Here is a 12554-nt window from a genome sequence, read left to right as displayed (position 1 = left end):
CGGCACAGACCTCATTCCACTACCTTTTAAAACCGGATCACAAATCGGGTTGAAGCGGTTTAAATGACCATGGTTCACACGAACCCAGTCGCTGAAACAATTTGGAGAGGGAGGCTATGCACTAGACCCATTTAACCCGCATCTTTTTGACAGCCACGTCTTCTGCGTCCATACTGACAGCAGTTAAGGTGAAATAGAACATTATCAATGTATAGTGTGATATGTTCCTGACACTACTAAGCACATCCAACAGGCCCTGGGTCACTAGTAGTCACTGTGGATAGATCCCAGTGTGGGATGCCATTTAGTTTATCACTATTACCAACACAGTTTAGTTAACACAGCTTCTAACAAAGAAGTTCCTTTCTATGCCTCCCTTTCCTCTAACTGGAAGGGGTTGTTTTTAGCAGCATTAGGCAGAAGATGAAGGAAGGCTGGAGGAGGGTTGGGTTGCAGCTGTGTGTCTAGTAAACAATGCAATAAAGCTTGAGTTGGGAAGGAATGGGATTTCGTTCTAGCCGATCCATTTTAGCCATTTGTGTCTACCTGCAAGAGGCAAAGTAAACAGCAGCCAACTCCAGACGCATCCATGAACAGCACAACCAAGAGGAAACTTGATAATCCTGCTTTGCATACACGTTACAAAACTCATATATCTATGTTTGGCCAATAAAGAGAAACTGTAAGAGAAACCTACTGGATCACACAGAAAAGTCTGGGAACGATAAAATAGGGGATAGGAAGGGGCAGGGATGGAAGGACGGGGAGTGGGCAGGTTGCGTCAATGCTTGAAGAAGTTATTTGGAGACTGTAACTGCCACCTCCAATTCTGGGCATGCGTATTCATTGGCTGGTGGGACATCTCCATCCCTGGCTACCTCTGTCCGTCCCCAAAACTCCCAGAGTGGTCCATCGTGCAAAGGTTACATCTAGAGACATTGCTGCATCTTCATTTAGCCACCTATGTTTCTGAGCATCTTCCCTCACTGCCTGGCATCATCTGACATTATCTCAGGAGTCACCTTGACAAGGCAGGCCGTCAACCTTGCCGTAAGTGATGGGCCTCCTGCGGCAAGCACGCCCTGTGAATATTCATGCCTTCCTCAGAAAGAAAGAGAAAGAGACCCTTTCTCAAGCCCACGCCCTGGCATTACCACGTAAGGGCTTAATGACACTTTTGGCAGCTTTTCAGCCTTTGCTTTTAGAAGCGAGAGAGAACCTTTTCCCGGTATCCTCCCCATGGGGAAGCGCAAGGGTGAGGTCAGAGCATCCCACATCTCCCGCCGAAGGCCACTCCAGCCTTGCAAACCCAAAGCAAAAAAGCGAGCCAAAGAATTTCCCTCCTGGGAGGGCAATACTTTTGTTTTTAAAGCAGTTATCAATTATGGGACAGCAGGATCCACCACCTCAGCTATCCACCCAGTGAATTATTCCAGTGCATGCTTAGATGGCATTGCTTAATGCTGAAGGAGAATGCTGTATATAATTTAACAACTCTGAAAGACAGAAATGTCCGAGAGCAAAGAAAGGCTGGTCCAAACAAGAGGCTATGCCCAAGATGTCCTCTGATGTGAAGATGTTGCTTTTAGGCTGGCCTTCTCCATGCTGAAGGTAACATCAGTAGATACAGAATGGTGTGTTTGGCCAGAGGAAATGCTACCAAGGAAAAACAGTTGACCAAAACCCTTCAAGGTGGTCTGCTCTCAACGACATCTCAAGGCTTCAGCTGAGCACCACATCCCACATCCCAAGTGCGCATGTGAGCTGGTGATCTTTCTATGGCTACATCTGTGTACTTACAGAGTCAAAATGCAGGAACTTTGATAGCTGATGCAAATTCAGCACACAGCTGCTTTGATCCTGGCACAAGTCGTCTTTTTTGTTTTAGTGCTAATTTGCAAGGTATATTTCCCCCCTGTAATAAATTATAAGGATTATTGAAATGACGGGAAACATCCTGGACAACTTAAGAGGACCAGTTTTTATCATCATTATTGTATTATTAATTATCGTTGTTATTATTATTATCATCATCATCGTCATTGTAGCTCTTGCCAAACTACTCATCACAAGACGTTCTTATCATATAGACCTGTCTACCTACATCCAGAGGTCTAAGATCTAGAGTATTTTAATGGTTGCTGCTCTGTCTACTTACCCTCCCCTGTCTTACAGAACTGGCTCTTGCCAAGCTACTCATCACAACAAGACGTTTTTAACACAAGTGCATTTTTATTCACAAGACGTTTGTCCTTCTCAGGTTGTTTGGGAGCAGTGTGTACAAAAATACACATAGAATATAAACTAGTATGACTGTTTCATGGAAGTAAAATGTGTCCCTCATGAGATGGTGTTTTCTTCTAATGTTCTGGATAGCAACCCATCACCTTCCACCTTCAGTTAGCGTCCCTACCATCCTGATAAATAAGGGAAACTCCACAGAGATCCAGTCCAAACCACATTGATGACAGGCTCCGCTTCTGGTTCTTTTGCAGAGGCAGCTGGATTGTATCCATGTTTTACCTGCTTGGGAAGAGCTTCTCATAAGCCTCCTTGGGGCATCCAATATTACTGATCCGGTGTGGTTTCTGGCTTGTGCCGGGCTAGCCAGAACCTATAACCTCTGGGCTTGGGCTTTGCGTGCTGCACTACTGACATTGGGACCCGGATGGTGTCGAGGCCATTCACCTGCAACACACAAGGAGGCAGAGATAGGAGAGGAGCCGAAAACAAAAACCACAGTGGTCTGCGGGGGAAAGGCAGCAAGAACTCTTGTGCATCTTGAATTTTATACCATGCTTGTATCAGCCACCTAAGCATTTTCTTTCAGAAGAAAGAGTAGTTTCCATAATAAACATTCTATATATATGTCCATCACCTCCTTCTCTTGAATGGACCAGAGGTAATAGCTCTAAGCTGTGACAGGGGAAAGTAAGACTATTTTGGAAATCTTTTGTTCTATCAGACTCTGGCTAGACATTTCCTGAATGGCATGGGGACAGAGGAGCCAGCATGGCATAGTGGTTTGAACACTGGACTACAACTCTGGAGGCCAGGGTTCAAATCCTTGCTCGGCTATGGAAGCCCACTCGGTGAACTTTGGGCAAGTCAAACACTCTCAGCCTCAGAAAGCCCCATGATAGGTTTGGCTTAGGGTCACATAAGCCAGAAACAACTTAAAGGCATACAATGGAGAAGGAGGAGAACAACGACTTAAACAAGATGGCCCTGCGACCCCTTCCACCTTTTATGGTTCTATCTTCTTCCACCTTGGATTCCCACTACTCTCTACCTGCCCCTCATTATGGACTGCAGAAGAGAATCCCACTTTCCTCTGTGGGTTTGTAGTGTCAAAAACTACTGTAGTAACCCCTATACAACTTCAGTTCCTTTTCCACAGACCAGCAATTCAATACGCTAAAAGAAACGTGAAAAGGCTGCCAGGATTAACAGGCTTGGAAATAAAAGGGGTCAAGTATGAGGACAAGGGCAAAGGACATGAGCAACAGTCAATTGAAGTAACTCCACAGTACTGGTATGTACCAAAATAAATGTATACAGAGGAAAAACACTGTGACAGATAGCCATACAGGGCTGTTTTTCACCTCTATCAGTGTTTTTCATCACACAAAGAGATTGTTTATGAGTTCCTGCATGGCAGCTTGGCATTGTACTGGTCGACCCTTGGGGTATCTTCCACCTCTATGATTCTATGTCCCAGCATTCATCACCACTGTCTCTGCCAGCCAGCACTGATGGAAATTGCAGTCCAACAACATCTGGAAGGCTCTATGATTCCCACACTTCCTAACTGCTCATATGTGGGATTTTGGATTCTGAGCTCCAAGGCTACCCAAAGGAGACCTATCTTTCATGATTACCATCCATCTGGATATGGCACCATGTGCTTAACAGTCCTATAAACTGGGACAGGCAAGATGTGGGTCTGACAGAAACTGTTCTGGAAAGAGACAGCAGTCCTGATGTGCGCATTGGAAGCTAGCCTTACCGTGACTTCGCACCAGTATTCGCCCAGTTCCGTAATGGGCTCATCTGGCAGCTTCAGTGTATGCGGAGGCACCACAACCCGGAGCTGGCGGGAAGAGAACAAAGTGTTATTGCTGCTGTCTGCTTCAAATGGGACACTGTTCGGAAAAGGCTCCTTCCCCATGGAAACCTTTAAGGTTACAGACTGCAGAAATCTCATTTTAAAATATGATGTATTATTAGGCTAAGGCTTGAATAATAAGAAGGGAGTATATATATATATATCCAATGTAACAGAACAACAGACAGGCAAGCTGGAAGCCGTAGTTCCCCAGTTTGTTTGCTGATCCTTTCATTGCTGTTTTAGTAGTTAGTTAATTTGTAGTTTAGTGTCATCTGTTGTTCCCATATATTTGTTTTAGCTATATAGGAGTGAGTTGTTTTGATTTGTCATTGTTAATGTTACTGTTCTGGCTTCTGTTTGAATTAAAGAATACAGGCTGCAGAAACCTCAACCCAGCCAACAAAAGAGTATCGTTCAAAAACGCTCTTTTAAGAGCCACCATTTCCCAGCTATTCCTTACCAAGCCTCCTAAACACAGTCTAGATCCAGACACTTTTAGCCCCGATTTGGACTCTTCGGAAGCAGGAAGAAACAGAAGTTAAAAACAGCAACACTCACGTTTCGGAGGAAATGGCGGGCCACGATTTCTTTGGTCAGCTCAAACTGGTCACACTCATTCACACCAATCTCGAGGTTGCAGTTTCGCAGAAACCGGACAGTCTACAAAAGATTGGGGGAATGAGAGAAACCTCATTCCTGCCCAAAAACTGCACTAATTTAACCATGGGGGAAGAGTTTAATAAACAGCCTCCCTTAATGGATATTCCAGTGAAAGGGTTGTACTCCTACACTTCCAATCTTGAGCTCAGGGCTCATTTGCAGTTCTTCAGGACACATAGGGCACACTCCATCTGCACTACTGAAGGTTGCCCTCTTTGAAAATGTAATACAGTGGTACCCCGGGATACGAATGCGCCGCCTTACGAAATTTCCGGGTTACGAAAAAAATCCATTTAAAAAACTGTTCCGGGTTACGAATGTTTTTTCGGGTTACGAAAATTTTTTTGGTGCTTTTCGGCGCTATTTCGCACCAAATCGCGGCTTTTCCCCATTAGCGCCTATGGCTTTTTCGGCTTACGAAGCCTTTCGGGTTACGAAAGCGGCGGCGGAACGAATTATTTCCATAACCCGGGGCACCACTGTAATAATAAATACATTGATAAATAATAAAGAAACTGTAATGCTGCAATGTGCAGCAACTTACCTTTACACCGGTGTGAGTCTGGAGTTTTGGCAGCTTCCCTTCCAGCCGTAGCTGGAGAACGAAAAATAGAAGAGGCGCATGAAGCCAGTGTCACGTTATGGATTTTTTGTTTTAATGTGGTGTGTTTACTAGAGATATAAAGGTAAAGAGCATTCTGCCACTCACTTGTTTCTCCTCCTCAAATATTTTTAGGTTCTCAGGAGAGGCGTACACAGCTTTGTCCTCCGCAAGAAGTTTGTTGCGTCCAAAAGACTTGTCCACAGAGACAACATCACCACGGTTCCCAACACCTGGAAATGTGACACACAGTACATTTTTCGGTATAGTACAGCCTTTACCCAGTGGAAAATAATTCTCTGCCTTATAAATTATAAAGGAGCACAGTATTATCCCCTATAGTTACAACACTTCCAGTTCAACCTACCCTCCACGGTTTGTGTCAGGATGAGTTTCAGCGGCTCCTTGGGGCTATGTTTGGTGTCCTCCACCAAACGGTAGACGCGGAAACGGCGGTGTTTGATGCGAGGCTGCCGGCCTACTTTGCTGAGGGGCACCTTCCACCATCGCTCCACGATGACCGTTTCCTGAATGGGAGAGAATGGGAAATGTCAGTAATTAGGCCATTGCTAGGGCAGCGCTTGCCTTGGTGGGATTTGAGGCTTCTTTAAACACAGCATCTATACTGTGGCAATAACAGTGCAGTTTGATTCCACGCTTAAGTGCTGTTGTTGCGTGCCTTCAAATATTCCCCAGTGTCTCTCTATGGTCAAATATTCCCCCCAATGTCTCCCTATGGTCAAATATTCCCCAGTGTCTCCCTATGATCAAATATTCCCTCCCCCATGTCTCCCTATGGTCAAATATTCCCCCCATGTCTCCCTATGGTCAAATATCCCCCCCAACGTACTCCTATGGCCAAGCATTCCCCAATGTTTCCCTATGGGCAAATATTCCCCAGTGTCTCCCTATGGTCAAGTATTCCCCAATGTTTCCCTATGGGCAAATTTTCTCTAATGTTTCCCTATGGGGCAAGCATCCCCCAATGGGGCAAGCATCCCGCAATGTTTCTCTATGGGGCAAGCATCCCCCAATGTTTCCCTATTTGGGGCAAGCATCCCTCAATGTTTCCCTATTTGGGGGCAAGCATCCCCCAATGTTTCCCTATGGGGCAAGCATCCCCCAATGTTTCCCTATTTGGGGCAAGCATCCCTCAATGTTTCCCTATTTGGGGGCAAGCATCCCCCAATGTTTCCCTATGGGGCAAGCATCCCCCAATGTTTCCCTATTTGGGGCATGCATCCCCCAATGTTTCCCTATTTGGGGCAAGCATCCCCCAATGTTTCCCAATGGGGCAAACATCCCCACAACACACACAAACGCCCTTCCTTCCCCGAGTTTTATGCTTCCCTCACCAGCGGAGCCGAGAACCGGAGCCCTCGCTGCTGGGGCTGAAATAAGGCCGGCGAAACTGCTTGGAGGACGCCCCGGGCGGCCCTCCTCAGCCCCGCCGCCGCCATCACCGCTTTGGCTTCTTCGCGCACGCGCCTGACTGACTATAGGCCTCACTAGGCCGCGGAGAAGCCTCGACCTCGCGTGGCTCCGCCCACCAGGTTGGGTCGACCCCAAGGCGGGCGGAGAAGGAAATCGAGCACCCGGCTCGAGCGGCCTAATTAGCGAACAAAGAAAAAGAAAGCAAAATAAACACGATTTTAAAACGCCTAATGGGTTTTGTGTGTTTTTCTTGGGCGAACTAGGAAATTAAGAGCGTCGGCCTCCGTGGGTGGCTTGTAGGCCCTGAAGCCTCGGCCTCGCGTAGCTCAGCTAACCGGGTTGGGTCGACCGCAGGGCGGGGAGAGAGAAGACCCGGTTAAAACGAGGATAGGATTACAGCTATGGAATATATAGAAGGGTATTCAATAAACTGCCTCTGCACATACACAAAGTGCTTTTTTTAATTCCTCCTCTAAATGTAGGCCATAATTTAGACCAAAATGCAAGACAATTGTAGGATAAAATTTAGCCAAAAATGTAGGACATTTAAAAAAAATGGTGGACCTTCAATGTCGTACATTTTTGGCTAAGTTTTATCCTACAATTGTCCTGCATTTAAATTAAATTATGTCCTACATTTTGTCCCGGTTTATAGTAGAGAATTACGGCAACCCTAATAATGTGTGTTTTCTTGCAAGGAGAAAGACAAGACAAGATATGGGGATGTGCAAAACTTGGTTGAACCTCCATAGAACAAAGGTTGCTTGGTGGTTGTTGTGTTTGCCTTGAAGTCATTTCCAGTTTATGGGGAAAGTAATGCAACTAACACAAGGTTTTTGGGGGGGGCTGAGAGAGTGTGACTTGTCTAAAATCACACAAGACGCACAATGCAATATAGGGCCACTTCCCTCCTGGGAATTGAAGGCAGGACTCAGAATTCAGTATCCTTCCAAGGCAAAATAAAATAACACAAAATAAAGAAATTAGAAAGTGCCTGATATAATGAAAGTAATGGGGATGCAAACTTCAGCAATTCGGACAGTGACTAGATGGATAAAAGATATATAGCCTGGTTGTTATATTTTATTATTTAATGTTAATATGTATTAATATGTCTTATGTTTGTAGAACATACACCATAAGCAGGTTTTATTTTATTTCACCATTAAACTGATCATATGTACAGCACCAAGTAAATTTACAGCACTTTATAAAGCTTAATAAGGGAGAGACCACAAAACAGATCCAGAGGTAGCTATGTTGGTAAAGTACAACAACACTCCAAACCCACAAAACAAGGATGCCTTTACTGGCCAACCAGAATGCACAAAATGCACGCTGCAAGGTTTTTGAATCTCCACTGGCTTCATCCTCAGGCCAAGGTGCTAAAAATCATACAGGAGATGAACCCAAATGACAACGATGTTAGTCATATGCCTGCATTTTGTCAAGATGTTGTTCCCAGTTCATATATTTCATTTATTACGGCGAATAGCTAGCATACAGTTCAGATGGTATGGAAGTAATATTTATGTAGGCAGGACTTTTCCTCCCATCGCTCAAGCTTTATTGCATTGTTTATTGAAAACTGAACACTGAAAGTCTGTCTCTCCAGCCCACCATCACCTTCCTCTTAACGCCAATGCTCCTTAAAAAACAAAACCCTAACCCTCTCAACTTTTGTTGTGTGTTCGAGTCACTTCTGACTTATGCCGACCCTAAGTCGAATCTATCATGGGTTTTTTGCTTTGTTTAGATTTCTTCATTGCCTTCTTCTGAGGCTGAGAGTGCATGACTTGCCCAAGCTCATGGGTTTCCATGGCCGAGCGGGGATTCGAACCCTGGTCTCCAGAGTCATACTCCAAAACTCAAACCGCTACACTGGCTCTCCCTGCAACTAGGCAGAGAATAAGGTGAAAAGTTAGAGGGTGCGCTATGCAGGTGTAAAATGACTTTGTAAAACAGGAACCTGACACTCTGCAGAAATAATTCAGATCAAAACTGCTTTAACTAGCATGGCCCCGTGCTATGGAATTCTGGGATTTGTAGTTTTGTGAGAGCTCTGGCGTCATATCCTGTCCCGACATAAGCCACCTTGAAACCCACTTTGGAAGAAGGGCAGCATTCGTAAAATGAAATAAATTCAATCAATAAAATTCATTCAATAAAGGCATTATTGAAATACATTCAATACAATACAATGAAATGCAATCCACCAAACTCCCAATCCCAGGATCCCATATAGCATGGAGCCATGGGCGTTAAAAGTGATGTCAAACTGCTTTATTTCTGCAGTGTGGATGCAGCTGCCTTTGTTGAGATGTGGGGGGGGGGAGGCTTGTGGGGGGAGGCATGACCTATCACAATTGTGGCCCTGGCATGTGTCACAATGGCCACCTTGGGCTACTTAAATGGCTGTGGGTGGCTAAGCCTCAGTACTCATGCTGCCTAAGGGAGGAGGAGGCACCACTGGTCAAAGAAACACTGCAGGTCCAGCAATCAACAGACAGGCTTTCCCTTCCTTGGGAAAAAAAAAATACCAGAACCACCTTTCTCCCATCTTGTCCCCCATCCCCAATTTCTGGTACCCTCTAAAAGGGTCTGCCTTCATCGCTGGCCGAAATGACACCTTTGGACAGCAGGTAAGGGCTTGCCCAAGGGTTTCTATGGGTGAATTCAAACCCAGAGTCCTAGTTCTATATTCAAACCACGACTTCACACTTGCTTTCTCCAAGGCTCACAGGGGAGGATACAGTCCTTCAGGTAAACAGGAACTGAGCCATTTCAGAAGTGGCTTTTCTAGATCATTTCAATGCTTTCCTTCCACCAGCTCCGCCGTTGCCCTGCTTGACAGCTTGAGTCACCGGCCCCGTTACTGCCTGCAGTGCTCCTGAGTTCGAGGGCGGCTGCCCAGACAGGAGGAGGACCAACCAAAGAGACAGCGGAGGCGTAAAAGAAATATACAAGGTAAACCAAACTTCTCCTGGGACTTGCATCCGGTTGTTAGCGCAGGTTGTGCATCACTTATCCAAAATGCCTGGGACCAGAAGCGTTTGGGATTTTGCAATATTGGCATATAAATAATGAGAAATCTTAGAAACAGGACCCAAGTCTAAACATGACATTCAACAATGTTTCCTATAGACTTTAGGCACATAGCCCAAAGGTAGCTCTATATAATTTTGTCCATGGAACAAAGTTTGGGTCAACTGAACCATCAGAAAGCAAAGGTGTCCTGATCTGAGCCGTTCATGAAATTGGAAGGTTCAGGGTTTTAGGGTACTGGGGAGCTTTAGGGTCAGGTTCCTCTATTTCATATAGAATATACACTTTGATTAGGCTGGAGAATCTCAGTTTTGCCCTCTTTCCTGAATTTTCTTTTGAATGATCAGGCAGTTTAGCCCCTCCAAATCACACACAACCCACCATTGCCAAAACATGTTAAAACACCCCAATCTGACTCCCACAAGAACCCCAGAATCCCATACTGCCCCCATATACCTATTTTCCTCTACAGTCATTCCCAAAATGGCAACCAGACGTGATGTTGCTTCCTGTCGCCATTTTGAGATGCACAGGAAAATTAAAATACTTGAATTTACGAGGGAGGTGTAGGGGAAATGGGCCCATGTCTGACGAAAAAGGCAGCCAGGTGCAAACTCTGGCTGCTTGTAGCCGCCACTGTTGTCATCCCCCCACCAAATAATTTTACTAATGACTTACTACCCCAAAATTTCACCTGTCATCTCAACAGGCTGGGAATCTCACGGTTTTTGCCAGCGATCGCCAGAGTCCCGATCAGCACCCGATTCAGTTGGACTTCCATTTTGCACGGGGCAGCCAAGGCGTCACCCATTGGCACGGCCTCCTCCGTGGGCACGCACTCTTCCTCGACACACCCCGCCTCGTCCTGGACTTTAACAGCCGTGATAGGTTAGTAGGAAAAGGGGGTCAAAGTAGGGGGACTCCCCACATTTGTACTAAGGTGCTGCATGACCTGGTATCCTTAAATAGCGATGTGTAATACACATGTTTATTTCAGGTATGTCAAGAAAGCTATGTGCTATAAGCTGTGGTTCCCAGACTCTAGTCCTCCGAGTGTTTTGTACTTCGGTTCCCAGAAGCCCCAGCCAGCTTAACCAAGAGTAAGGAATCCTGGGAGCTGGACTCCAAAACATCTGGAGGACTGAAGTTTGGGAATCACTGTACTATAGCGTCCAGGTGCAGGGATAAGGCACATTTTAGTTTAGGTGTGCACAACAAGTTTCAAGCTCTCATGGAAAGTATTATATACCTGCCAACACTTCATTGATGAATACTGTGACAGCTGTGGGCAAGAATGTGGTCAAGATGGCAAAAATTATCAATGCAAAATAATGCAGAAGCTAAGGGAGGGTGCAGTAGTTTGCTTTTGCCAGAGTCTACTGGGAAGATTCGTCCCTCTCCTCTCAGCTGGGATGCAAACTACTGATGCATGTTGATCTCAGTTTGAAGCAACTGAAGCAATATCCCCCTTCCTTAGGTAATGGCAGCATGTTAAGAAACAGAGGTGTCTCCCTAGACATTTGCTTCTATGGGGGGCAAAGGGAGAAACTCACAAACCAAACACCCCAATCAGGAGGGACCACATTTTTCCCATCCCTGTCCTCTGTGCATGAATTGCTTTTGAGGACGGTCCAAAACAGTATACCCCAGAAACCATTTAGATATCCACCATGAACTCTGAAAAACCTAATAGACAGAATGCTTACTAAGAAGCCTTATGTTTGTACCTTGTGACTGCTTCCTCTCTCCAGCCTGGCTGCAACACTGGAATACATAGAAGAAAAGACGGAGGCGGATCAGGTGTTTGTGAACTTCCACAAGTCTCGGCGCGACCGGGGTAAGGATGTTCCTTCAGGCAGCAGGCCCTGCTTCTTTGTACCAAACTCAGTTGTGTTCTTTTTAGCAGTCCATGGTGTCTCTTCCTCAGTATCACATTTCACACAAGCCCATTTTCTTCCTGCCAGTTCTCTTCCCTGTCTAGCTTTCACATCCATACAGAGAAATCAGAAATACTATGGCCTGGAAGAGTCTGACTTGGGTATTTAATATGTCTTTCCACTTGCGGATCTTATCTAGTTCCTTCATAGCTGCCCTTCCTGGGATTATTAACTAAGGTATTAAAACTAGACCCTGGTCTTTGGTTTTCGGTCATTTAAGATTACCAGATCAGACTCCTGAAGTATTTACATACTTTATACATAAAGTAGAAAGCATGTAGTATCTACATACTACATATGTAAATGCTCCTTTATTTTAGGGAAGGACTCACTATACCTTATTCTAAAGAGCAACTCAAACGTAGTCTTGGGACAATATAGACCAGCAGTTTCTTCAGATACACTTGCATGGACGTGTTCTAACCCTATACCTTTCCATCCCCAAGGTGACTTACTACGGGCGTTTGGCTTCCTGGGTTTTGAACTTGTGCGACCAGATCACCCTGGCCTTCCTCCCTGGGAGGATACCCTCTTCATGGTCTATCCCATGGAACGAGAACCCTGCCCAGAGAAGGAGCAGGAGACCCTGAAGACAAGCCTGTTGAAGGGCCAGGATGAGGCTACACTGTTGGACAGTCTCCTTGAATGAGCTCTCATGGGCACAAGTCTTAGATCTGTAATGCATTAAAAGGGCATGAAATCTCACATATCTTATGGATGATCTGCAGAGGAGGACAAGTATTGGGGGAGTGAGACTCAGGTTCCT

At 45.5% G+C, this 12554-nt stretch overlaps 2 protein-coding genes across 2 annotated transcripts; one reads left to right on the top strand and one right to left on the bottom strand.

Moving 5' to 3' along the window:
- Positions 1-2212: 2212 nt before the first annotated feature.
- MRPL9 (mitochondrial ribosomal protein L9) lies at positions 2213-6882 on the bottom strand. The gene is made up of 7 exons (XM_042438860.1): positions 6728-6882; positions 5740-5899; positions 5481-5605; positions 5316-5366; positions 4670-4771; positions 4010-4093; positions 2213-2688 (listed from the first exon to the last, which is right to left on the bottom strand). Exons 1-7 carry the CDS (start codon positions 6830-6832, stop codon positions 2569-2571), a joined length of 747 nt encoding a protein of 248 aa, XP_042294794.1. The 5' UTR covers positions 6833-6882; the 3' UTR covers positions 2213-2568.
- A 2546-nt stretch (positions 6883-9428) lies between these two features.
- On the top strand, positions 9429-12534 carry OAZ3 (ornithine decarboxylase antizyme 3). The gene is given in 6 exon segments (XM_042440916.1): positions 9429-9448; positions 9637-9697; positions 9699-9773; positions 10561-10739; positions 11603-11688; positions 12235-12534. Coding segments are annotated over 6 exon segments (624 nt in total). The 3' UTR covers positions 12438-12534.
- The last annotated feature ends 20 nt before the right edge of the window (positions 12535-12554 follow it).

This window comes from Sceloporus undulatus, chromosome 9 (genome assembly GCF_019175285.1).
Source record: "Sceloporus undulatus isolate JIND9_A2432 ecotype Alabama chromosome 9, SceUnd_v1.1, whole genome shotgun sequence".
Lineage (NCBI taxonomy): Eukaryota > Metazoa > Chordata > Lepidosauria > Squamata > Phrynosomatidae > Sceloporus > Sceloporus undulatus.
This window is presented reverse-complemented; position numbering and strand designations above follow the sequence as displayed.